The sequence below is a fragment of the Neoarius graeffei genome, chromosome 25 (genome assembly GCF_027579695.1).
Source record: "Neoarius graeffei isolate fNeoGra1 chromosome 25, fNeoGra1.pri, whole genome shotgun sequence".
Classification (NCBI taxonomy): Eukaryota; Metazoa; Chordata; class Actinopteri; order Siluriformes; family Ariidae; genus Neoarius; species Neoarius graeffei.
This window is the reverse complement of record NC_083593.1, coordinates 52672211-52697092: the sequence shown is the minus strand read 5'-3', so window position 1 is coordinate 52697092 and position 24882 is coordinate 52672211. Positions and strand designations below refer to the sequence as shown.

General features: G+C 42.4%; 1 protein-coding gene across 1 annotated transcript in view; it reads left to right on the top strand.

Annotated features, from left to right (window-relative positions):
• The window catches only part of unc13bb (unc-13 homolog Bb (C. elegans)), a 152704-nt gene that overhangs the window by 121372 nt on the left and 6450 nt on the right, over positions 1–24882 (top strand). The window contains exons 28-36 of the mRNA XM_060908482.1: positions 1710–1853; positions 3885–3962; positions 4047–4124; positions 19427–19515; positions 19604–19750; positions 20140–20263; positions 21549–21599; positions 21762–21839; positions 21936–22083. Of these exons, the coding sequence (XP_060764465.1) occupies positions 1710–1853; positions 3885–3962; positions 4047–4124; positions 19427–19515; positions 19604–19750; positions 20140–20263; positions 21549–21599; positions 21762–21839; positions 21936–22083 (937 nt within the window). The remainder of the gene's footprint in view (positions 1–1709; positions 1854–3884; positions 3963–4046; positions 4125–19426; positions 19516–19603; positions 19751–20139; positions 20264–21548; positions 21600–21761; positions 21840–21935; positions 22084–24882) is intronic.

The window sequence follows — 24882 nt, the reverse complement described above, 5'->3', positions numbered from 1 at the left end:
GGAGAGAGAAGGCTGCGTTCAAGTGTCATACTAGCATCGGTAAATGGTATCGGCGCCCTATTTCTTGCTACTCGCCAATACCGCTACCACCATTTTAGTGCCAGATCGGGGCCCTGCCCGATACTGGTATCGGTATCGGTGCAACACTAATTTCCACCGCTAATTTTACCATCAGAGCATTTTTTTTTTTCGCCTGCTTGCTTCATGTTTTTCCTGAAAAAATCCGAGAACCAACTAATTAAATTGGTGTGGCCAAGTATGAAAAAAAGGTGTTTTGTTTTTTTTTAAATGCTAATTAGGGAAATAGGAATTCTTGGGTTTCACGTGACGTCACATCCGCCTCATTAGTTATTCAGAACTTTAGCTGGTGGTCGACCAAAGCTCAGTTGACGAAGTGTTTGTATGAAGAAGGTGCATTGCTCGCATGAGAAAAGCCTTACGCTTGCGTTGTTTTAGGTTGTTTGAATCAATCAAACCGTGAAACTGATAAGTTTCTTCAGGGTTCCCCATGCACTAATAAAGGATGAACGAACAAGGGATTTCACAAAAAGACGTCGAGAAAGGTGGCTTTTGAACCTCTCGCTGAAACTGAAGGGAGCCGAGTCAAAGCATGCTCGAGTTTGCGGTGATCACTTGGCGAAAGGTTTGTATTTCCCTCTCAGCTCTGTCCTTGGTGTTTTCCAAGTACTTTTCTTGCTACGTGTCGTTATTTTACGGGACTTTTTTTTAGTCACGAAGCGCTAAAGTCCCCAGCTGTTTTTGTTTACTCCTCACAAAGTCCATATGCATGACGGTTGCGACAAAATTCTTCCCCAGCCGTACAGTTACAATGCGCCGTGATCACTTCTCCGTCTTGTTTAACTAAGATCCAGGTCTTTAAAGGGGTTTCTGATGATCTTTGTGAATGATTTAGCTGAAAGATAAGAGCCAACACAAATGAGAATCAAGTGAACTGTTGTTTGTTTACACTTCAACTTGCAGCGCTTCGTTGTAAAGATGCGAACAAAAAGCTTTTAAAAAAAAAAAAAAACATACACGGCCAAAAACAATCCAGGATTCATTCGGCAGCGACTTGATCCCGAGGTCCTTTACCCAGACACGTACAAAAAAAAGTTGTAAGCCTGCATACTCTTCCACGCTTTCATCTGTTTTGCGGTGTAGAAGGACGTCTGCAACACCAGATAGTTCGAGATGTCGGGGAACGCGACTGAAGGGTAGTTTTCGAGATTGTATGACAAATCCTTCTTTCCCAGACTGTAGGGGTCGATTCCATTGCACACAGCAATCTTCTGAATATATCTAAAGCGAGCAGTGGCTTCTAGATTACGAGCGTACTCTGATAACTTGTCACTAGTTGTTTGCACTACGGCAGCCGTTTTGGTTTGCTCAACCACCAGAAGTGAAATCGCTAAGAAAAGTCACGTGACTGAAACCCAAGAATAGTGAGACGGATGAGAGGAAATGCCCAGTAGGTGTAGACAGAGAGGAAGTGGGTGGCTGGATGGACAAAAGAAGTGATGGAGAATCCCTTTTAAGAATCTTGGATAATCCAAAATTTTACCTAGGTTAAAATTTAACGGGGACCAAAAAAAAAAATCACCTACCGTAGGTTGAAATTTTTTGACCTGTAACAACCATCAATGCTGTATAAATATAAAATCTTACATATCGTTCATTACATATTGCCGCTCTTTTGATCTGTTCCCCAGTTCCAGCAGACATCTGAGCATGCTCTGTTCTCCTGCTCCGTGGTGGATGTATTCACGCAGCTCAACCAGAGCTTTGAGATTATTAAGAAGCTGGAGTGTCCTGACCCCAAAGTCATGGCGTTATACAGTCGCCGGTTCGCCAGGGTAACCACGGATACACATTATATCCTCATCTGTGTTATCCTGTACTTCTGTCTTTTTTTTTTTTTTTTTTTTTTATCATTTAGTATAGGAACAATCTTTATTCAGAAGACCGACATCATCCAATATGATTTTCAGTAGGTCTCTGGAAAAATTGAAAAAATAAATAGTAAGTCATTCTGATAAATAATATAATAAAAAAAAACAATGTCGATTAAAATAAATGTATAATAAAAACAAAGCCTAATTATTTACTATAAAGGAACTTTTCACCACTCTTAAATTTCTGAATAATATTTTATTTGTTGTGGTCTCTCTCTCTCTCTCTCTCTCTCTCTCTCTCTCTCTCTCTCTCGGATTCTGTTCCAGTTGCAGTTTTCATCCTGTTGTTCATTTTCGTTGAACACCAGTGGCATGAAAACACCAAATGGGGATAAAATCAGGATTTTACTGTAATCAAATGAAAGAATGAATGGTGTCATGTGGATGAACTGAACCAGACTTTTTCACAAGCCCAAGTGGTAATATATGTAAGGAATAAAACACTTGGGGATGTCCTGTTGCAGGAAAATAATCGGTGATGGAGTGGTGTGATGCAGCCCAAAGGTGTTTATTTTCCCAGAACTGCATAGCCCTGCAGTATTTTTTTTTTTTATTCATTTATTTTCCATTGTGTACTAACACACTTTTTTTTTTTTTTAAATTTTTATTCGTTAGTGATTTATAGTTGGATTTAATGTTAAATAAGTTAGCTCCTTACATTATAGCAACTTCTTTGAGATGTTACTCATGAAGCTTGGTATGGTCCTGAGGAAATGCAAAGCACGAACTCCTCTCTCCTGAAGATTTTCCCAAATGAAAACTTTTTTTTTTAAGTTTCACTTTATCTCTGACCTGTTAAAGCACTGACGCTGGAGACTCCTTCCATAATAAGTGTTAAATTAAGGTTTCCTTACGGAAAATGTGACCACATCAAAGATTAGACATTTCTCTTTGTTATATAATAGCACATTATTTAAAAAAAATCTGTTTTTGATTGGTTTATTAGCTCATCCGGCCATAGGCTAGGCTGGATGAGCTTATGCGATCGTCCGTCGTCGTCCGTCCACAATTTACACAAGTCTCTACTCCTCCTACAGGAGTGATCAGATTTCGATCAAACTCGCATCCAATGTTCCCCAGGTGGGTGTGCATAAAATTTGTCAAGATGGTGGCACCACCTGTCATATTTAACATTTTATGGGCATTTGAAAATTTTGTATGACTCGTCACATTAAACGCTACTCTTCGTAAACTGCGAGGATGTTTTCACTGAAACTCGCCCAGAAGACTCTAAAGACAGATTCCAACAAGAATTGTTCACCAGGTGGCACCACCTACCATGTACAATTTCACAAAGCTCGCTGCTCCTCCTACGGGAGTGATCAGATTTCAAACTTGCACACAACTACAGTGGTCGGAATGAGCTCCAGCCTCATTAAGGGTTTTTTGTTAAGTTTATTTGTATAGCACTTTTAATAACAGACATTGTCGCAAAGCATCTTTACAGAAAATTAAAAACTTTTAAACATATGAGCTAAATTTATCCGTGAGTGAGTGAGCCTGAGGTGACGGTGGTGAGAAAAAAACTCCCTGGGATGACACGAAGAAGAAACCGTGAGAGGAACCAGACTCGAAATGGAACCCATCCTCATCTGGGTGATAACCGATAGCATGATTATCAATAACTCACTTTGATAACGGTGTCCTATAGAGTCAGAATGTACAACTGTGTAACCATGAAATTCATTATAGTTTTAGCATTTTAATAAGATTTTTAAAAAGCAATCACCTGTGTATTTATACTAAAACAATTATCCACCTCAGGCTGAGTGAAGATTGGTGAGTAATAACCTCGACTTCATCTCGCTTATTATTCACCGATATTCACGTCATCTTTGGCGAGTAATTGAAAACAAATGGAGTAATTCTAGTAGTCCCGTCATCACAATATTAATATTAAATACCTGTTGTGATTCCCCCCCCCCCCATTAGACCATTGCCAAGGTCCTGCTGCAGTACAGTGCCATCCTGAAGAAGAGTTTCCCGTCCTACTGCGACAAGGAGAAGATTGTGAGTCTGTACACTAGTGTGCTTTGTTTATATGGATTTTCTGTTTTCTAACACGTGCGCACACCCCTGTGTTCCTGCGAACAGCCCTGCGTCCTGATGAACAACGTGCAACAGCTGCGAGTTCAGCTCGAGAAGATGTTCGAGTCGATGGGAGCCAAACAGGTAGGAGAAAACTTGAAGATCCAGGAGGATAAAACTCCTCCTTTACAAAGCGACGAACATAATCTGAATTAATGGCGAGAAAATTTTACCTTTTAATGCTTAACAGTTAATTTATAGTTATGAATAAGACGATTTGAAGTGGTCGTGTTTATGGAATGCAGTGGTGCTTCATGATACCCACTTTTGTCTCGGAAGCTCATGTCGTCACTTCAAGTTCAAGTACTTTATTGTCATTGTTAAAGCACAACAAAATTTCTTTTGTGCTGGTCTCAAAGGTGCAAAAATATTAAGACAAAAAAAAAAACACCCCTTACCTAGCAAGTACCTGAGAGCTAAGAAAGGTGATAAGTAAATAAATATAATTATATACAAAATGAGCAGGGCAGCATGGTGGTGTAGTGGTTAGCGCTGTCGCATCACAGCAAGAAGGTCCGGGTTCGAGCCCCGTGGCCGGCGAGGGCCTTTCTATGCGGAGTTTGCATGTTCTCCCCGTGTCCGCGTGGGTTCCCTCCGGGTGCTCCGGTTTCCCCCACAGTCCAAAGACATGCAGGTTAGGTTAACTGGTGACTCTAAGGCTACGTTTACATTACGTCGAATCAGCGGATCATCAGATTAACGTTCTTAAAACGATTCGCGTTTACACTAAAACCGTTAGCCGTGCACACAGCAACACCAATACACGGATACGCTCGGCTCCGCAGGCATCCTGCGCTCCAAATCACTCCGCCCTGAACAGCGAGTGCCCTCTGGAGGGTGCGCACTCCGGCCCTGCGCAGCTCACACAGCGCGCGAGTGAAGTGAACAAGCCACGATTCGGGACTGAGCCGCTGTGTGTGTGATCCCAGCGCATATCACTTACTACTTGCAAGTGGAAGGATGGCAAGCCTAAAGACAATCATAACTACACAATGGGCAGTATTTGCATCAGTATTTGCAGTATTTTCATACTTTTATACTCTTTTTAATGAAAGGTGATACAAGGCGGAAGTCCGCGCTGTTTTTCAGCAGTCGCGTCACATGACCAACGCCAGCGAATCAGGAAGGTGGATGTCACAGTGACGTTGTCCAATGACGACGCCAGCTAGAGCTCAGCACAGCGTATTCGCGTATCTCAATGTTTACACAGCACCGGAGCTGATACGATCTAGATTGAATACGTGGACTCTGGCGGATTCCCGTTTCCCGGCGTTTCCAGGTGGTTTAATGTAAGCGGACAGTGCATCCGCGAAGAAAACGAGACAGATACGGTCTAATGTAAACGTAGCCTGAATTGACCGTAGGTGTGAGTGTGAATGGTTGTCTGTGTCTATGTGTCAGCCCTGTGATGACCTGGCGACTTGTCCAGGGTGTACCCCGCCTTTCGCCCGTAGTCAGCTGGGATAGGCTCCAGCTTGCCTGCGACCCTGTAGAACAAGATAAAGCGGCTAGAGATAATGAGATGAGATGAGACAAAATGAGCACTTAACAGAAACAATATGGAATTCAAGCGATATGGTGGATTGAATAGAAAACCAATGTATTGCACGTCATATCTCAGACTGTGGAGATATCGGAGTTCAATAAGTTTATTGCAGTTGGAAGGCAACTGTTTTTAAGTCTGTTAGTGCGTGTGCGTATAGATCTGAAGCGCCTGCCTGATGGGAGGAGCTTGAACAAGTGATGTGCGGGCTGAGTGACCTCCTTTTATAATCTTTTTGGCCCTCCTGACATGGCGAGTGTTGTGTAGCAGATCCAGAGATGGCAACTCGGTGCCAATAATGTTCTGTGCCGTCTTCACAACAGGTTGTAGGGCTTTTCTGGCAGCTTTCATGCAGCTGCTGTACCAGGCGGTCATAGTTTGTTTAATACGCTTTCTATGGTGCACCTATAGAAATTGACCAGCAGCTTCTGAGGGACGTTGACTCTCCTTAATCTCCTCAGAAAGTAGTCGTTGTTGTGCTTTGCCTACTATCATTGAGGTGTTTATCAGTCCAGGAGAGGTCCTCAGTGATGATCACGCACAGAAACTTGAAGCTGGAGACTCCTCTCTCCACAGCCTCTGCTCTGATGGTTACTGGGCTGTGTGCTGTCTTTTTGGAGGTCCTGAAGTCCACAGTGATTTCTTTGGTGTTCAAGACCAGGTTGTTGGTGTCGCGCCAGGTTCTGAGCCTCCTCTCTGTATGCAGCTTCATTGGCGTTCGGTATAAGCTCAATGACCATCGTATCATCCGCAAACCTAACAATAATGTTCGATTTGTGGGTGGGTTGACAGTCGTGGGTGGAAAGTGCATAGAGGAGGGGGCTCAGCACACAGCCTTGTGGCACGCCGGTACTCAGGGTGAGGATAGAAGATGTATGTCTGCCAAGCCTGACAGACTGGGGGTGATTGGTCAGAAAATCCAGTAACCGTTTGCATATGTGTGGAGTTAGTCGTAGTGCAAACAGTTTGTTGATCAGCTCAGCACAATGGTGTTAAACACTGAGCTGTAGTCAACAAACAGCATCTTTACATAGGTGTTGGGCTTCTCCAGGTGTGAAAGGGCTGCATGAAGAGCCACACAGATGGTGTCGTCAGTCGGTCTGTTTGCCCGGTTGGTGTTGGCTGAGATCAGCTGGGATAGAATCTTTGATGCGGGTGATTATCAACCGCTCAAAACACTTAGCAATGACGGGTAAGAGCGACTGGACGATAATCATTGAGGCAGGTTCAGATGGCAGGGTTACAAGATGAAAGTCTGAAAGCTCATTCTTTTCTGAAATGAGCTATGTTCAGCTAAGAATTTCCTGAAAGGCATGTGATTTGGAGAAGTCTAAAAAGAGGATCTGCTACAGAAGATGAGCAGGTTCAGGTTTCTAAAAAAAAAAAAAAACCCATAACACCCCCCAAACTCCAGCTATATATTTTTTGGCTCTGCTGTTCATGAACATAATTTGGTCTGCTGAAATAACCCTCAGGGTGCGCAACCAGACCCTGGTCCTGCCAGAGAAGATGATGGGAACGGATCACATCCTTTCCCTGGTGTCTGGGTCTAGTTACTCTTCTTTAGAGTATCTTCACATGCAGTCGTTCATGAAGCAAATGATTTTCACTTTTTGGATGTTCATCTAAATCCAGGATAAACTGTGCAGGTTTTCTAGTGAGCTGTTTAAGTTATTCCATGAAATCGAGTCGTACATGAGCTGGTAGCACCGAGTCGGCTATAATCCATGTACAAGATTGAGTGGAATAACTGTTTTATTTTATCCACGTTCACTGGATTTTGAGAAATGGGGCATTTTTATTTTTTGTAAATTTGATAATTTTATACAAAATGTCTGACAAAATCATTTCTGCTTAGAATGTAAACAAACCGGCGAAATGACAGGAGCAGGGCTGTGAAAAATCCGCGGAATTCTGTGAATTTGGCCGCCAAAAATATAATTTTAGTAAATCATCTAATTTTGCGGGCGGCACGGTGGTGTAGTGGTTAGCGCTGTCGCCTCACAGCAAGAAGGTCCGGGTTCGAGCCCCGTGGCCGGCGAGGGCCTTTCTGTGCGGAGTTTGCATGTTCTCCCCGTGTCCGCGTGGGTTTCCTCCGGGTGCTCCGGTTTCCCCCACAGTCCAAAGACATGCAGGTTAGGTTAACTGGTGACTCTAAATTGACCGTAGGTGTGAATGTGAGTGTGAATGGTTGTCTGTGTCTATGTGTCAGCCCTGTGATGACCTGGCGACTTGTCCAGGGTGTACCCCGCCTTTCGCCCGTAGTCAGCTGGGATAGGCTCCAGCTTGCCTGCGACCCTGTAGAAGGATAAAGCGGCTAGAGATAATGTGATGTGTGATGTGATCTAATTTTGCAATAAATTGGGGGGGTAGGGGTTGTTGTCTACCGACCGCTAGTAGTCTCGTACAGCGACTGTCACTGAGCTGGCGAGTCTGGGAAAGAGCCTACCGCTAATTGTTCTTTCTGTAACGACATTGTAATTTTTTTGGTATCTTTTTTTCTTTTGCGACAATGACAGACCAGTTTACGGCATTTGTGCCATGCTTACAAACCATGTTGCAATTTTGGGTTCTTTTCGTTTTACCATTGTGCTCTTTAAACACGCTTTCGATATCAACGGTTTTGAAAAGGAGAATTTCGCGGTATGTCCGCGTCACGGAGGGACATCGTTCAGAGGGAGGACGGTGAGACTGACGATGTCAAAAACATTGACAAGGAAAACGGCATGAAAAATCCATGGAATTGGCGATGGCTGGAGTTTAAAGCCGGTAGTGAATATCTCCATGAGCACATACAGAAGATAAAAGAACCGGGGAAAGCTTACTGCATCTTGTGCCATCAGGATGTGAAGTTCGGTTCTGGTGGAAGAACGCGTTTGGTTGACCATGTTAAAGGAAAAAAAACATGCGGAATTGGTGAAATTGAAGCTGTTGAACTATAGATTACCAGGTAGACCATCTTGTTCACATTTATTATTTATGTAGTTTTAACTTGTTATTGTTTATAATGTTCATTGTTATCATGAATATATAATGAAAGAGAGACCAAAAGAGCAAGGAAAAGCCGTATAGAAAGTCCGAAAGAAAAGAGTAGGCTTTCTAAGCTGAAGAAACTGCTAACAAAGAAAAGGAAATAAATATAAATATTGACTTGTAAACAGTTGTATATAGTTTTTGACTAGAATCTGTCTAACATGAACAAAGACATTTTGGTATTGAATCAGTTCAAAAACAAGAACATTAGTGACTAGACCCCGAAGCCGTTTGTTTTCAGGATAATGGCTGGCTGATGAAATTATTGGCTGGCTAGCTGACTCAGCCAAAACCTTAATGGCTGCTGCAGCCACCAAAATGTTTATGGCTACAAATGGCTGATACTGGACGTCACTGTGTGGCATATATCCGGGCGAACGGATCAAACAAATGGGGGGAATAAATAGCAAATTACCACAGGTCCCCTGGTCTCTTACTTCATTGTAAATATAAATCTAGCAAGATTGTAGTTCAATGCTAATAATAAGCTAATCTGGATTGTTCGAGGAAGGCATCTAGCTATCTACTCTCACTAGCAATGACCAGTGAAGGACTGGCAGCTATCTTACTATGATGAAAGTAGAGTGGTGGAGTACTTTTTTTTTTATCAATCTCGAAGTATGTGAAACAAACAAACAAAAAAAAATACCTTTACACTTTCCCTCAGCAGCGGCAAAGAATGCAGCCATCTCGTCGATATCGGAGTCGATTGATGCTCTGGGTGGGTTCCCGGGTTCCCCAGTGTATCGTGGTAACGGTGTGAGGGGCGGGAAGCCAGACAGGTAGTCACAACGGCAAGCTTGTGGTGGCTCTCTGTGCTGTGATATCGGTTCTAAATCTCTACAGTGTATGCCTATACGTCTCTATTGTGTTACTACTAGTGTGTACAGTTGATCATGTTTGTGTCACTTTTCTTGTAGCTCATGATGTGGATAAACCCATTATTTGATGTACACAATTCTTAGTGGCTCAGCCAAATTTTATTAGATAGCGGCTCAAATTGGCTTACAAAATTATTGGCTGGCGGCGGCTCAAATTCTAAATGGCGGTTTTAGCGGCGCCTGGCGGCGGCTTCGGGGTCTATTAGTGACTATTATTTAATAGTCAGTCTAGAATTTCCCCCTGGAAAAGACATTATGGGACCCAATGAATTGATACAAATCGACACAAGAATATGAGTGAATTTACAATATGAGGTACGTTATTGATATATTTTCATTCTTCAAGCGAACCCTTATCAGTTAAAAGGTAAATCAGTTCAAATTGTATTATTTCAACATAACAGTTCAAATTAAATGGCATGGTTGAGAAAATATTTGCTTTCAGGAGATGCTTCAAATCTATCAATATACACAAAATCTGTTCAGCTTCTGGGGCCCTGCGGCCCCCAGGCCCACAGCTAAAATTGTTTCCTCGGATTTTGTCATTTCTATTTCACAGTCCTGCAGGAGCAATGTGTGAAAAATACGATAATTCTTGAAAAATGTTACCATCAAATACTTTTATTCCACATTTTGTTGCTTTTGGGGGGGGGGTTCGACTAAAGTTATTTCATCCTCACTTAGTTCAGCAACATGCTGCTGTTCTTTAGGATTTTTGGCGGTTTGGCGCCACCGACTGGGCTGGAGTGTGGAACAGGAGCTATTGGGTGGAGGGAATGCACTCTTACCCATTTCTGTTTCTTTTAAATACTTGGTTACAAAGTGATGTATCTGGCTTGATGCGCGCCGCCATTTTGTTTTTCTCTACTCCCGGTATACGAGCTGATATCCTAGTAGTAGAGTAGCCAGTGGATATTATTCTTTCCACATTCACTGGATATGAGCAATTGTGCGCTCTGACTACTCTACTTCTACATCGGCTCATATACCGTGAGTAGAGAGAAACAATGGCGGAGCGTGTTGCTGAACCAACCGAGGACAAAGTAAAAACTCTACTCGAAAACAAAACTCCAAAAATACAAAAAAAAAAGCAACAAAATACAGAAAAGTATTTGATGGTAAGAACGTAGCTCCCCCCCAAGAATTATTATTATTCTAATTATAGAGTTTTTCACAAATTGCTCCTGTCGTTTTGCCGGTTTGTTTACATTCTAAGCGGAAATGATTTTGTCGGACGTTTTGTATAAAGTTTTTATTTATCGAATTTGCTAAAAAATAAAAATGCTCTGTTTCTCAAAATCCAGTGAATGTGGATAGAATAAAACAGTTATTCCACTCAATCTCGTCATACATGGATTATAGACAACTCGGTGCTACGCGCCTCGTCGGCTGTCAGCTCATGTACGACTCGATTTCGTGGAATAACTCTTAAATAATGCCATGATGGAAAACTCTTCCTGTTTATCTCGCGTTTTGGTTGAATGATGATCAGTTAGTAAGGAATATTTGCTCCTGTCTTTTCTCCTCAGATTGCCACAGAGGAAGTGAGGGTGGTGGGTGTGTGTGTGTGATGCCTTTATACTGATACAGACGTTTTCATTTTAGAAACTTTTTCACTTCAGTGTACTGTAGACATGATAGAAAGACATTCATATTGAGTATTGGACCCCGTGGAAGTGGCGTAACTCTCCAGATTCACGGAGCACAAAGTGAAGAAGTGTTTCAGGTGTTTTGTCCCTTTCTGATCAAACGGCTCGTCAGATCTACAACACTACAGGGTCGTCAGTGTCATCACGTTTTTTTGTTTCAAAATTCATCAAATGCAAATGAACTGATGGTCACAAACATCTTTAACGTTACTGTCCCATAGGCCACGCCTCCTCCACATTGACTCAGCAAACATTAGCCACACCCCCTTTCCCACCTACTAAATAGCCGCTGCTGCTTGTAGATTTTTAGTCACTTCTTAGTTTAATTTGTAGTCAAGAATCCATTTCCTGCATAGAAGAACGAACCTTTAAGACTAACAGGTGAGCAGTTACACAGTGCTGTTCTTTTCCTTTACTGAAGCTCGATGCGATGGTGGACCCTGATCAGGAGGAGGACGAGGTGGAGGTGGGTGTGTGCGAGAGGTCGAATAGCGACTCGGTAACTCGTAAACAATTAGAGGAACTGATGCAGTCTACACTCACCGGCCACTTTAATAGGAACTTGTTCTTGGCTGGCTGCAGGAGTGGGAACCCAATGTGGCGTTCTGCTGTTGCATGCTGAGATGCTTTTCTGCCCACCACGGTTGTAAAGAGTGATTATACGAGTTGCTATATCCTTCCTGGCAAAAAATAAAAGCTCGACTCATTTTCCTCCAACCTCTTATCAACAAGGCATTTGTTTCCACCCGCAGAACTGTCGCTCACTCGATGTTTTTTGTTTCTCACACCATTTCTATCTGTGTAAACTGTAGACACTGTGTGTGAAAACCCCAGGAGATCAGCAGCTTCTGAAATGCTCAAACCAGCACCCATGCCACAGAGAAAGACAGTCATGCAAAACTTGATCACATTTTTTTCCCCATTCTGATGTTTGAGTGAAGCGAACATTAACTGAAGCTCTTGATTTGTATCTGCGGGATTTGATGCATTGTGCTGCTGCCACGCGATTGGCTGATGAGAGGACTGCATCAAACAGCTGCAGGTGGATGGATGGGCATTCCTAATAAAGTGGCCGGTGAATGTATATATTCTATTGTTTCTTTATTGCTTTAAGTTGTGTCTCTTTTGTGTAGTTCAGGGATGGGCAACTGGCGGCCCGCATGCGGCCCGCCTCCTTACTCAGTGTGGCCCGTAGATTCATTTATTAATTATCAGGAAAAAAAATTAACCGCGGCCTTTTTTTTTTTACAGTTGTAATTACACTATTGACCGATAGAGGGTGCTTCCTTATCTCTCCAGGAAGCCCTCTGCGCGAAGACACTGAACTTTAGCCACGTTATGGATTTAGTGACCAAAGTAACAAATCTCATCAGAGGGGGGGGAACAGGTCCCTTTTGGCCCTTTTCCACTACCCTTTTTCAGCTCACTTCAGCCTGACACGGCTCGCGTTTCGACTACCAAAGAACAGCACAACTCAGCTCGCTTCAGCCCTGCTTAGCCCCTAAAACTCGCATGGTTTTGGAGTGGGGCTGAAGCGAGCCAAACCGAGCTGAGTGAGGCTGGGGGCGTGAGCAGACACTCCCCTGTGCACTGATTGGTGAGGAGGAGTGTCCTCACATGCCCACACACGCCCCGCGAGCACGCTGGGATCTGTAAACACCGTAAACCCGGAAGAAGAAGAATTACGAATTATGAGAATTTCTGAAGCCTTATGCGTCTCGCCTCATCTATACGCTCTTGCCAGTATCTGTTGGCGTTGTCGGTGACAACAAGCCACAGCACCAAAACCAGCAACACTAACGACTCCATGTCCTCCATGTGTATTGTTTACTATCCGGGTCGTGAGACTACCGCTTAAAAGCTCACTGATGTCACTGTTTGCGCCGCCTAATGACATCACGTGACGTCCACCCACTTTCGCTAACTCCACCCAATGTGTCCACCCACTTCCAGCCAGCACGGTTCAGCGCGGTTGTAGTCGAAATGCAACTCCAACAGCCCCACTCAGCTCGACTCAGCCCAACTCAGCACGGCACGGCTCAGCCCAGCTCAGCCGCGTTGGTAGTGGAAAAGCGGCATTTGTCACAGGAGGTTCATTGCCTTTTTGGATGAAGTGGACGCCGCATATGGGGATTTACAAATGCACGCTGAGATCAGATGGATGAGGCGAGGAAAGTGTCTGGAGCGTTTTTTGCGCTGCGTTCTGAACTACCAGTGTTCTTGGAGAACAGTATTAGTGGTGATACAAGCACCTACTGCAGAAAACTCTCACAGTTTATTTGCGACATGGCCTTTCTGACAGACATCACCTCGCATCTCAACCACCTTAACACACACTTGCAGGGGAGAGACCAAACTGTTTGCGATCTGTATGCACGCATAACCGCGTTCCAGCGTAAACTCGACCTGTTCATAGAAGGATTTTCTTCCCATCGTCCAAATTTGGCACGCTTTCCCGCTTGTGAGGAGATGAGAAAAGATAACCCCAGGTACGAGAAACTACTTCAGAAGTATAGGGCCGACATCGAAAAATTGCAGGAGCAGTTTAACGATCGTTTCCAAGATTTTCATGTGATGAAACCACGAATTGCGCTATTCACGGACCCCGTCTCTGCTGCTGTCAGCGAGCAACCATCAGAACTGCAGCTCGAACTCTGCGAGTTGCAGCCAGATCTTTATTTTCAAGCAAAGCGCAACGAGAGGGGAATTTCATTTTGGAGACTGCTACCAGAGGCACGTTTTCCACTCCTCAGAGATTTTGCTCCGTCAATGGCCAGCGTGTTTGGGAGCACTTACATTTGCGAGAGCAGCTTTTCAACAGTGAAGCACATTAAGTCAAAAGAGAGGAACAGACTCACGGATGATGCTCTTTTTCATTTGATGCGGATTGGATGCACAAAGATTGACATTGATATCCAGTCTATTGTGCGCCAGCAGGCAAAACCACAAGCATCTCATTAAGTTGCACTTAATGTTGGGCCGCTGTTTTTTTAGTTTTGTGCCTCATTGAATGTGAGCCCTTTGCACTTTCATTTCATCTCATTATCTGTAGCCGCTTTATCCTGTTCTACAGGGTCGCAGGCGAGCTGGAGCCTATCCCAGCTGACTACGGGCGAAAGGCGGGGTTCACCCTGGACAAGTCGCCAGGTCATCACAGGGCTGACACATATGCCGCTTTTCCACTACCAACGCGGCTGAGTCGGGCTGAGCCGTGCCGTGCTGAGTCGAGCTGAGCGGGGCTGTTGGAGTTGCATTTCGACTACAACCGCGCTGAACCGTGCTGGCTGGAAGTGGGTGGACACATTGGGTGGAGTTAGCGAAAGTGGGTGGACGTCAGGTGATGTCGTTAAGCAGCGCAAACAGTGACATCAGTGAGCTTTTAAGCGGTAGTCTCACGACCCGGATAGTAAACAATAAACATGGAGGACATGGAGTCGTTAGTGTTGCTGGTCTTGGTGCTGTGGCTTGCTGTCACCGACAACGCCAACAGATACTGGCAAGAGCGTATAGATGAGGCGAGGCGCATAAGGCTTCAGAAATTCTCGTAATTCGTAATTCTTCTCCTTCCGGGTTTACGGTGTTTACAGATCCCAGCGTGCTCGCAGGGCGTGTGTGGGCATGTGAGGACACTCCTCCTCACCAATCAGTGCACAGGGGAGTGTCTGCTCACGCCCCCAGCCTCACTCGGCTCGCTTTGGCTCGCTTCAGCCCCACTCCAAAATGGTGCGAGTTTTAGGGGCTAAGCAGGGCTGAAGCGAGCTGAGTCGTGCTGGTTTTTGGTAGTCGAAACGTGAGCCGTGTCGGGCTGAAGTGAGCTGAAGCAAGCTGAAAAAGGGTAGTGGAAAAGGGCCAATAGACACAGACAACCATTCACACTCACATTCACACCTACGGTCAATTTAGAGTCACCAGTTAACCTAACCTGCATGTCTTTGGACTGTGGGGGAAACCGGAGCACCCGGAGGAAACCCACGCGGACACGGGGAGAACATGCAAACTCCACACAGAAAGGCCCTCGCCGGCCACGGGGCTTGAACCCGGACCTTCTTGCTGTGAGGCGACAGCGCTAACCACTACACCACCGTGCCGCCCCCCTTTGCACTTTGTTTCTTTTAAAACAAACTTGTTTGTCGTTTAACAAGACAAGCATTATGTTAAAAATGCATTTCAGTGTGGAAAATCTTAAATGTATGTTGGTTCAATAAACAGACATAAGAATATACAAATATTTTGTTCTTATTTCAAATTATTTTGTAACTTCTCTCATATCTGATTAGTTGAAGTGCGCGGTCATGTGGCCCTCTGATGGTGGTGGTGATAAATTGTGGCCCTCTTTATCATGCAAGTTGCCCATCCCTGGTGTAGTTTGTAGTTATTCATGATCTAGTCAGATTGAGGCTAGATTCGAACTCTTGGTGGATTCTCTCTCTCGCTCTCTCAACATGTTTTGTTTTTCTATACACAGCATGACAGCAATGATATCAAGGTGGGTCTCAGATACAGCATCCATGTGCAGACATGCATGTGTATATCTACAATAAAACGTACAGCATTTAAAAAAAAAAAAAAGTCGAGTGCTTCAACTTGAGAATCGTTAAATCTGGAGTAGTGGTGATGATGGTGTACTGTTTAGAGCTCCCTCTAGTGACAGGCTGGTAGAACTGCGTGTTGTCTCCTCCCTCCTCCTCTCAGCTGTGCGACAGTGGGGATGAGGATGAACATGATGAAGGGGAAGAGATGGATCATGCGTGTCTGTACTGAGGATGTCCTACGATTTTATGATGTCGGTTCCATTTCCTGGAGTCATGATCACCTCCTCGTCCGAGTGCTTGTGTTCCGATTAATCTGTGTGACGCGCAACCTAACACACGTTTTCCCCTCATACACTCCACTCACCCAGAACATGACTAACACTGTTCATAGTGGTCCATTTTAAGTTTGTAATAACGTTTCCAAATGCACTCCAGCTTGTCCTTGAATGGATTTATTTCAAACTTTTTATTATTAGCCCACACGGCCATAGACCAATGAGTTATTGCCATCATGCGCCGTCAGCCGTCTATCTGTCCATCTACAAGTCACAAAAATCGCTACTCCTCCCCGAGTTCTCAGTGGATTTTGATTCTGGTTGTTTTGTTTGGAAGAGTCTGCACAATACTTTCTCTCTCTGGTTTTGTGATTGGTACGGCCATGTGAGCTGCTGCATCGTTGACGTTCTGGTAAAACTTTTGTAGCTGTGATGAAAATATTAGTGGCTAACTTGGTAGTCTGTGGAATAAGAGTTGGTTGGTAACTTGAACTGATTTGCTAGTTAGCTCGTTGAAAAGCTTTTTTTTTTTTTTAAAGTTATTCGGCAATTACTCTCTTAACGTACAGAACAGACTTAAAGCTGTTTTTGTTTGTTTTTTTCCATTATCTTGCAAGCTAAAAATATAATTATTATGAAAATATACGAACATTTTTTTTGGTAAAGCTACTTTGCAACAGCAATGTCTGTTGCCAAAACTGCTATACATATAAACTTGACTGTACTTGACTCTAAAATATGATCAGATTTCGTTGGTTCGTTGCTGCTAATAAGAAAACATGGTGCCGTCCATGGGGACAAAACACGTTACTTGAAAATGTCATAACTCCACGTTCCGTCTTCCTGTTTCCATGTTGAGTCGAACACGGCGCCGTTGTTAATACCTGAAGTTGTGTTTTGGGACAGTTACACAGTAAGCATCTATATTTAACAATTTTTATTCCATCATATATCTACTACATATGACCAAAACATTTAAGTTATCCCACGAAATCGAGTCGTACGTGAGCTGATAGCCGACGAGGCGCGTAGCACCGAGTTGGCTATAATCCATGTACAAGAAGATTGAGTGGAATAACTGTTTTATTCTATCCACATTCACTGCGTTTTGAGAAACGGAGCGTTTTTAGTTTAATTTTTTGCAAATTCGATAAATTAAAACTTTATACAAAACGCCCGACAAAATAATTTCCACTTAGAATGTAAACAAACCGGCAAAATGACAGGAGTAATTTGTGAAAAATGCGATAATAATTATTATTATTGGGGGGGGGGGGGGGGACCCTTCTTACCATCAAATACTTTCATTCCACATTTTGTTGCTCTTTTGTACTTTTTGGGGTTTTGTTTTCAGGTAGAGCTTTTATTTCATCCTCGGTTGGTTTAGCAACACGCGCCACTTTTTTTTTTTTTCCCTCTACTCACGGTATATGAGCTGATATCCTAGTAGTAGAGTAGCCAATAAGAGTGTGCGATTGCTCATATCCAGTGAATGTGGATAGAATAATTATGTATAGACTTGGGACTAATTAAGATAATTCTGTTGTGTCGACGGTTCAGAATGGTTTTTAATGGACATTTAGGCCTGCTGAATTAGTTTTGTACCATTCACAATATTTTAATACATTTCTATTTGAATGAAGATGTGTGGGTTTTTTCTTTTTGAGGGGTGGGTATCGGCTGATATCGTTTGTCGGAAATCGCAAACCTGGTTGGTTTGGTTTTGTATCGGTATCAATGCCAACCCCTTATTGGTCACGCCCTAGATTTAACCGGTGAATATTTGTATGAATATATAGTTGTACATACAGTAAGATAGATAAAGAATGTGTCATGGGTGAGGAGAGGTGTTTTTTTTTTTTTTTTTTTTTTTTTTTTTTTTAACTGGAATGCAGCATCATAAGTGACTGTTGCAACAGCATCGTCAGCCAATGAGACGATGCAAATTAGCTACACCAGTTCTCTCATAATTGGATGAGTTGCATTCAGGAGCAGCTCTGTAGCTACAGCTCTCTGATTGAATGACAGGGTTTCTGCAGAGTCTTAAAATGTCTTAAGTCTAAAATTTGATAATCCTAATTTAAGGCCTTAAAAAGTCTAAAATACGAGCATATTTTGCATTGTCGGTCTTAAATGCAATTTTGTGAAGTCTTAAATCCTTACGTCCATTTACCCCATTCGCTTTTTTTTTTTGTTAAATGCGTTGGTGATATTCATAATTAGTCATATAGGCTAGGCCTACTTGGTATCAGTAGGCTACGCTGCAAACTACAAATGAGACACAGTGGAATCTGGCGTCTAGCCCGGTTGGCATGGTGATGCACAGGGCATGGTACGCGCGCATTTGGGCAGTAGAGCCTAAAAGAAGCGAGGGAGATTGTCACGGTTTGTAGCAAAATGGGCAAATGCAAGTTTAACGACTGCTGGCTTGAACGCAATGATTTCGTAGACTGGTTAAAACGTGTACCAAACAAACAATCCGTTTGAGGCGTACTGCACATTGTGCAAAAGAACACTCAAACTCGGCACCCTGGGTGTAAAGGCACCGGAATCGCACGCGAAAGCGGAGAAGCACCAGGCTGCCCATAAAAGTCTGCAACAATCGCATGCCATCACTCAATTTTGTTCACCGTTGTCAGGTCCAAGCACATCTCGAGACGGTGCATCAGCTAACTCCGTGCGAACTGTAACGTTACAACACGCAAACCGTACGGAATCGAACGCCTCATCCTCAAGTGATTTGCGGGATGTCTTTGGCTCCACTGCAACTTAGTTCCTCATTAATGCAAGCGCGCACCCTAGGGATGTAATGAGTTCGTTGGTGAATGATAATAAATTGTTATTTTTGAAAGTAATTCAGGCTCTCCCAATTTTCTTTTTTTTGTGCGGCATAAGTCTTAAATTTTAACCTGTTATGGTCTTAAAAAGGTCTTAAGTCTTAACTTGAACTTGTTCAAGCCTGCAGACACCCTGGAATGAATGAATCACTCATAAAGAAAGGAGTGAGGCTTTAGTTTTGTCTCAAAATGAACAAGTGGTTTATTAGTTTATTAAATAATGTAGTAATCCTGTTCCTGTTGGCTCCCTGCTGTCCTTCCCACATTTAATGACCCAACTCGGTGGCAGTTTATTATACAGTTTATTACATTTATGTTTTTTTCTTTTTTCACACAAAGATGGAGGTCGACAGTACAAAGGTGGGTTCTTGTGTGCGTGTCTGTGTGAGTGTGTAAGAAAATGAACTAGTGTGTGCATAATCCTAATAAGCAAGCACATTTTCCTTTCCTCTGGACAACTGAAGGGATTTTGGGAATGTTGATGGAGTTTTCCATCACCCTGAGGTTCATGTTCGCTTTCAGCTCGACTCATTTCAATGAGGTTATAAAATGGCAGATGTTCGTTTCAGGATGGTGTACCTGTGTAAAAATGGATGAAATAAGTAAGTTTGTGTGTGTGTGTGTGCGCGCGCACAGATGGACACCGAAGCCAGCGACAGCCTCAATGAGCTGCAGGTGAAGCTGAATAACGTGCTGGATGAGTTGAGCTCGACGTTTTCCAACACGTAATGCTTCATTTTATTATTAACGATACACACAGTGTGTGTGAATGAACGCAGCGCTGTATAACACACCTACCTGCTGTCTGTACAGGTTTCAGAGTCGTATTGACGAGTGCACACGGCAGATGGCGAGTCTGCTGTACCAGATTAAAGGGCCGGCGAACGCCAACAGCCGGAACCAAGTGGAAGCCGATTCGGACAACGTGCTCCGCCCCCTCATGGATTTCTTAGATGGAAAGTGAGTCAGATTTGCTTTTGTTTGTCCACCAAATGTTCACTTCAGAACTATAGAATAGTGATTTGTTGTATTTATGTCGTGTGTGTGTGACAGCAGAAATTTAGAATTTTTTTTTTTTTATGGCGGAAGTGCAGAATTACATTACAGTGACAGTTTTGCAAAAAATAAAAAGGGAAACCAGTGGTAGTGTCACGCTGGTCAAGCAGAAGTGCCATTTCAACAAAAACATGAAAAAAGTAAGACGAAGGAAGGAAACTGAGAGCAGCAGAGTTCTTTATTCGACCATTTTTTCAGAATTTCAGATTTTTTTTTATATTTAATAAAAAAGAGAGAAAGAAATGAACCTGACTCTTCTGTTCATCTTCACAATGGTGTGTGTGTGTGTTCAGTCTGATGCTGTTTGCGTCAGTGTGTGAGAAGACGGTTCTCAAGCGGGTTCTGAAGGAGTTGTGGAGGATCGTGATGAACAGTCTGGAGAAGACCATCGTCCTGCCTCAAGGCAACGACAGCTTCGTAAGATTTTCACTTCCTCCCTCACTCCACGATGCGCACACACTTTCACATTCATCGTGGATGCCATGTGTAAACATGAGTAAAAAAACACTTGATTTAATTATTATTACTTTTTTTTTTAAATGTGCAGTACCAGTCAAAAGTTTGTGCACCCCTACTCATTGAGTTTTTCTGTATTTTGATTATTTTCTATGGTGTAGAACAATACTGAAGACATCAACACTATGAAATAACACATGGAAGTGTGTGGTAAATTTTTTAAAAAGTGTTAAATGAAATATGTTTTTGATTGTTTAAAATATCCAGCATTTGCCTTGATGGCACTTTGTACACTACTGGCATTATCTTGGCATTAATTAACAGGCGTGCCTCGTCAAAAGGTAATTAGTGGACGAGTTTCTTGCCTTGTGAGTGCATGTGAGGTCAAACAGTAAATAATAAAAATACAGCCTCAATGAGACTGGAGCTCATACTGGCCACTGTTTGTCAGTTTGAAATCTGATCAGTCCTGTAGGAGGAGTAGGGATTTTTGTGAAATTGCGTATGACCCTTGTGTTGCCAAATCCATGGCAGGTGGCGCTACCTGATGAACAATTCTTGTTGGAATAATGTCTTTAGAGTCTTCTGAGTGAGTTTCAGTGGAAACATCCCAGCAGTTTATGAAGAGTAGCGTTTAATGTGACGAGTCACCCAAAAATTTCGGGCACCAATAAAATTGTAAATATGACAGTTGGTGCCACCGTCTTGACAACTTTTATGCACGCTCACCTGGGGAACATTGTGAGTTTGATCGAAATCCAGTCAATCCTGTAAGAAGAGTAGCGATTTTTTTTTTTTTTTTTTGTAAATTGTGGACAGATGATAGACGGATGACGTGTGATCACATAAGCTCATCCTGCCTGGCCTATGGCCGGATGAGCTTTAAAAAAAATAAATAAATGCAGTAAATAGCCCTATTCCATACCACGACTGTAGTAATCCGTATTCGATCAAGAACTGTTCAAGTAAGTAAAGAGAAACCGACATCCATCATTACTTTACTTGAAGACCTGAAGTGATTTTTTAATTTATAAAAATAAAGAAAAAAACACTGTATTAGAAGGTGTGTCCAAACTTTTGACTGGTACTGTACTTCTGAAATAATACAACTAATATTCAGTGAGGTGTTTTTTTGTTTGTTTGTCTGTTTTTTAATATAGAATATACCTTTTGGCTCATTCTTAAAATATTGGGTTATTTCGACATCAGGTTCATATTAATAACTCTACCATTTCTTTCTGAACAGGGCAACATATTTTCTGCAGCCAAAGATCTCGGCCAGCTCTCCAAGCTCAAGGTACGAAGTCACATACAGAATGGCTTCACTTTAAACAAAGAGCGTTTTCCAATATGCAAATTAACACAGAATTTCTCAACTTATCCTTGTGTAGTGATGTAATTCTTCATATTTACTGTATAATTTAGTTCTTAAGTAACGCGTGTTGCTCTCTAACTGCAGGATCACATGTCTGGGGAAGCCAAAAGCCTCACGCCGAAGCAGTGTGCGGTCATGGACGTGGCTCTGGACACCATAAAGGTATCGGAAAGATCAGGGTGTGACATCAGGGCATGACTCGCTCAGCAGCGTCATGTAGTCCATGATGAGGCTTCATGTATCTTTCTTTCTCCTCAGCAATACTTCCATGCTGGAGGAAACGGGTTAAAGAAGGCCTTCCTGGAGAAGAGCGCCGAGCTCTCGTCACTCCGTCACGCCCTCTCGCTTTACACACAGACCACCGACACGCTCATCAAGACCTTCGTCACCACACAGCACGCCCAGGGTATGACACTCTGGCTCTTTATTGCACACGGACCGCATTTTGACATGAAAATTAATACATGCGCAAACTAACAGATTAACGAAGTATTCGTTAAGTGACCACGTAAATAGATTAGATTAGTAAAATCCTTCTTGGGAATGCATATAGACCTTGAAGTTTTACATGAAAATATGAGGAACTACGGAGCGCAAGACATGATCAGTTTGTTATACAGTGGCAAGTGAGTTGGATGTAGTTGATGGGGTGCCATTTTAATCTTGGCGAAAGTGAGGAGAATATTGAGATCAGACTTTGTCACATGATTTTAAAAAAAAAAAAGAGAGGCTAAATCTCACGTAGTGTTTTTTTAGCTTTAAAGTGTAATCAATATGTTCTACAATGCCATTATGTTATACTCTAAGCGTAGTGAGCATATATAGTGAATAGGACACTGTTTGGGATTTGCCCTGATTGTACATTGTAACTTTTATATGAATCCTGTGTAAGTATGGTTAAGAGAGAGGCATGTAATAATGTATCATGCAATTATGTATCGCGATACAAACTTATGATTATTTGAATCAGTGAAATAAAAAAGAATCGCTATTATCAGGCGGCGTAATCACATTGTTTAGACAGCAGAGGGCACAACAAAGTACAATAACAGGAATACACGTGACTTCACAATAGGCAGAAGTAACACAGCTCTAATGCCACAAAAACACACAGATCAAAAAATGTAAAGAGCTGGTGTGTGATTGACTATACAAATAGCAGGGTTTCCGCGGAGTCTTAAAAAGTCTAAAATTTGATAATCCTAATTTAAGGCCTTAAGTCTAAAATACGAGCATATTTTGCATTGTCTGTCTTAAATGCAATTTTGTGAAGTCTTAAATCCTTATGTCCATTTACCCCATTCGCTTTTTTTTTTGTTGTTGTTAAATGCGTTGGTGATATTCATAATTAGTCATATAGGCTAGGCCTACTTGGTATCAGTAGGCTACGCTGCAAACTACAAATGAGACACAGTGGAATCCGGTGTCTAGCCCGGTTGGCATGGTGATGCACAGGGCATGGTACGCGCGCATTTGGACAGTTGAGCCTAAAAGAAGCGAGGGAGATCGTCACGGTTTGTAGCAAAATGGGCAAATGCAAATTTAACGACTGCTGGCTTGAACACAGTGATTTCGTAGACTGGTTAAAACGTGTACCAAACAATCTGAGGCGTACTGCACATTGTGTAAAAGAACACTCAAACTCGGCACCCTGGGTGTAAAGGCACCGGAATCGCACGCGAAAGCGGAGAAGCACCAGGCTGCCCATAAAAGTCTGCAGCAGTCGCATGCCATCACTCAATTTTGTTCACCGTTGTCAGATCCAAGCACATCTCGAGACGGTGTATCAGCGAACTCCGTGCAAACTGTCACGTTACAACACTGAAACCGTACGGAATCGAACGCCTCATCCTCAAGTGATTTGCGGGATGTCTTTGGCTCCACTGCAACTTAGTTCCTCATTAATGCAAGAGCGCGCCCTAGGGATGTAATGAGTTCATTGGTGAATGATGATAAATTTTGTTATTTTGAAAGTAATTCAGGCTCTCCCAATTTTCTTTATTTTTTTTTGTGTGGCATAAGTCTTAAATTTAACCTGTTATGGTCTTAAAAAGGTCTTAAAAAGTCTTAAATTGAACTTGTTCAAGCCTGCAGAAACCCTGAAATAGATTTAGCAAAAATATCAGAGCTCTATTTTTACAGACTGCTGAAAAATAAAGAAAAGAGAAGCAAATGGAGGAAGTACAAATGTTTAAGAAAAGGCCTATTTGTTGTAATTTTCATTTTTAATAAAAGGAATATTTTAGTTAATATGCTATTATAGTTTACTCCAACCTTTTACAAATGTAGGTGAATAAGTTATTCCCTGAAATCGAGTCGTACATGAGCTGATGGCAGACAAGGCGCGTAGCACAGAGTTGTCTATAATCCGTGTACGACAAGATTGAGTGGAATAACTGTTTTATTCTATCCACATTCACTGGATTTTGGGAAACAGCATCCCCCCCCCCCCATTCGCTAAATAAAAACTTTATACGAAACGTCTGACAAAATTATTTCCACTTGGAATGTAAACAAACTGGTGAAATGACAGGAGCAATTTGTGAAAAATGCTATAATAATAATTCTTGGAAAATAAAAACAGATGTTCTTGCCATCAAATACTTTCATTCCATGTTTTGTTGTATTTTGTATTTTTTGGGTTTTGTTCTCGAGTAGAGTTTTTGTCTTCTGTTGGTTCAGTAACACGCGCCGCCATTTTGTTTATCTTTAGGGTTTTTTGGCGGTTGGCAAACCAGCTTAAAGGTGCATTACTGCCACCGACTGGGCTGGAATGTGGGACAGGAGATATGGGGGACACATCCCTATATTCTTTTAGCTATTTCTGTTTCTTTTAAATACTTGATAGTGATATATCTGACTTGATATGCTCTGCCATTTTGTTTTTCTCTACTCTCGGTATATGAGCTGATATCCTAGTAGTAGAGTAGCCAATCAGAGTGCACGTTCGCTCATATCCAGTGAATGTGGATAGAATGTTTGCTATTGAGAAAATGAAACGAGTGGGTTTTTTTGGTAATAAAGTTTTCTTCATTAAATTTTTATCAAAAATATTGCGAATTGACTGAATTGTGCAATGCCTAATGGTTAACATCCATTTAAATACCAGCAAGAAAACATTGCTGTGGCTAAATAAATAAAAATAAATCTGCATTTGTATTCCTCGTAAATTTGACACTAGTTCTTTTCTCCTCATGAGATTTAA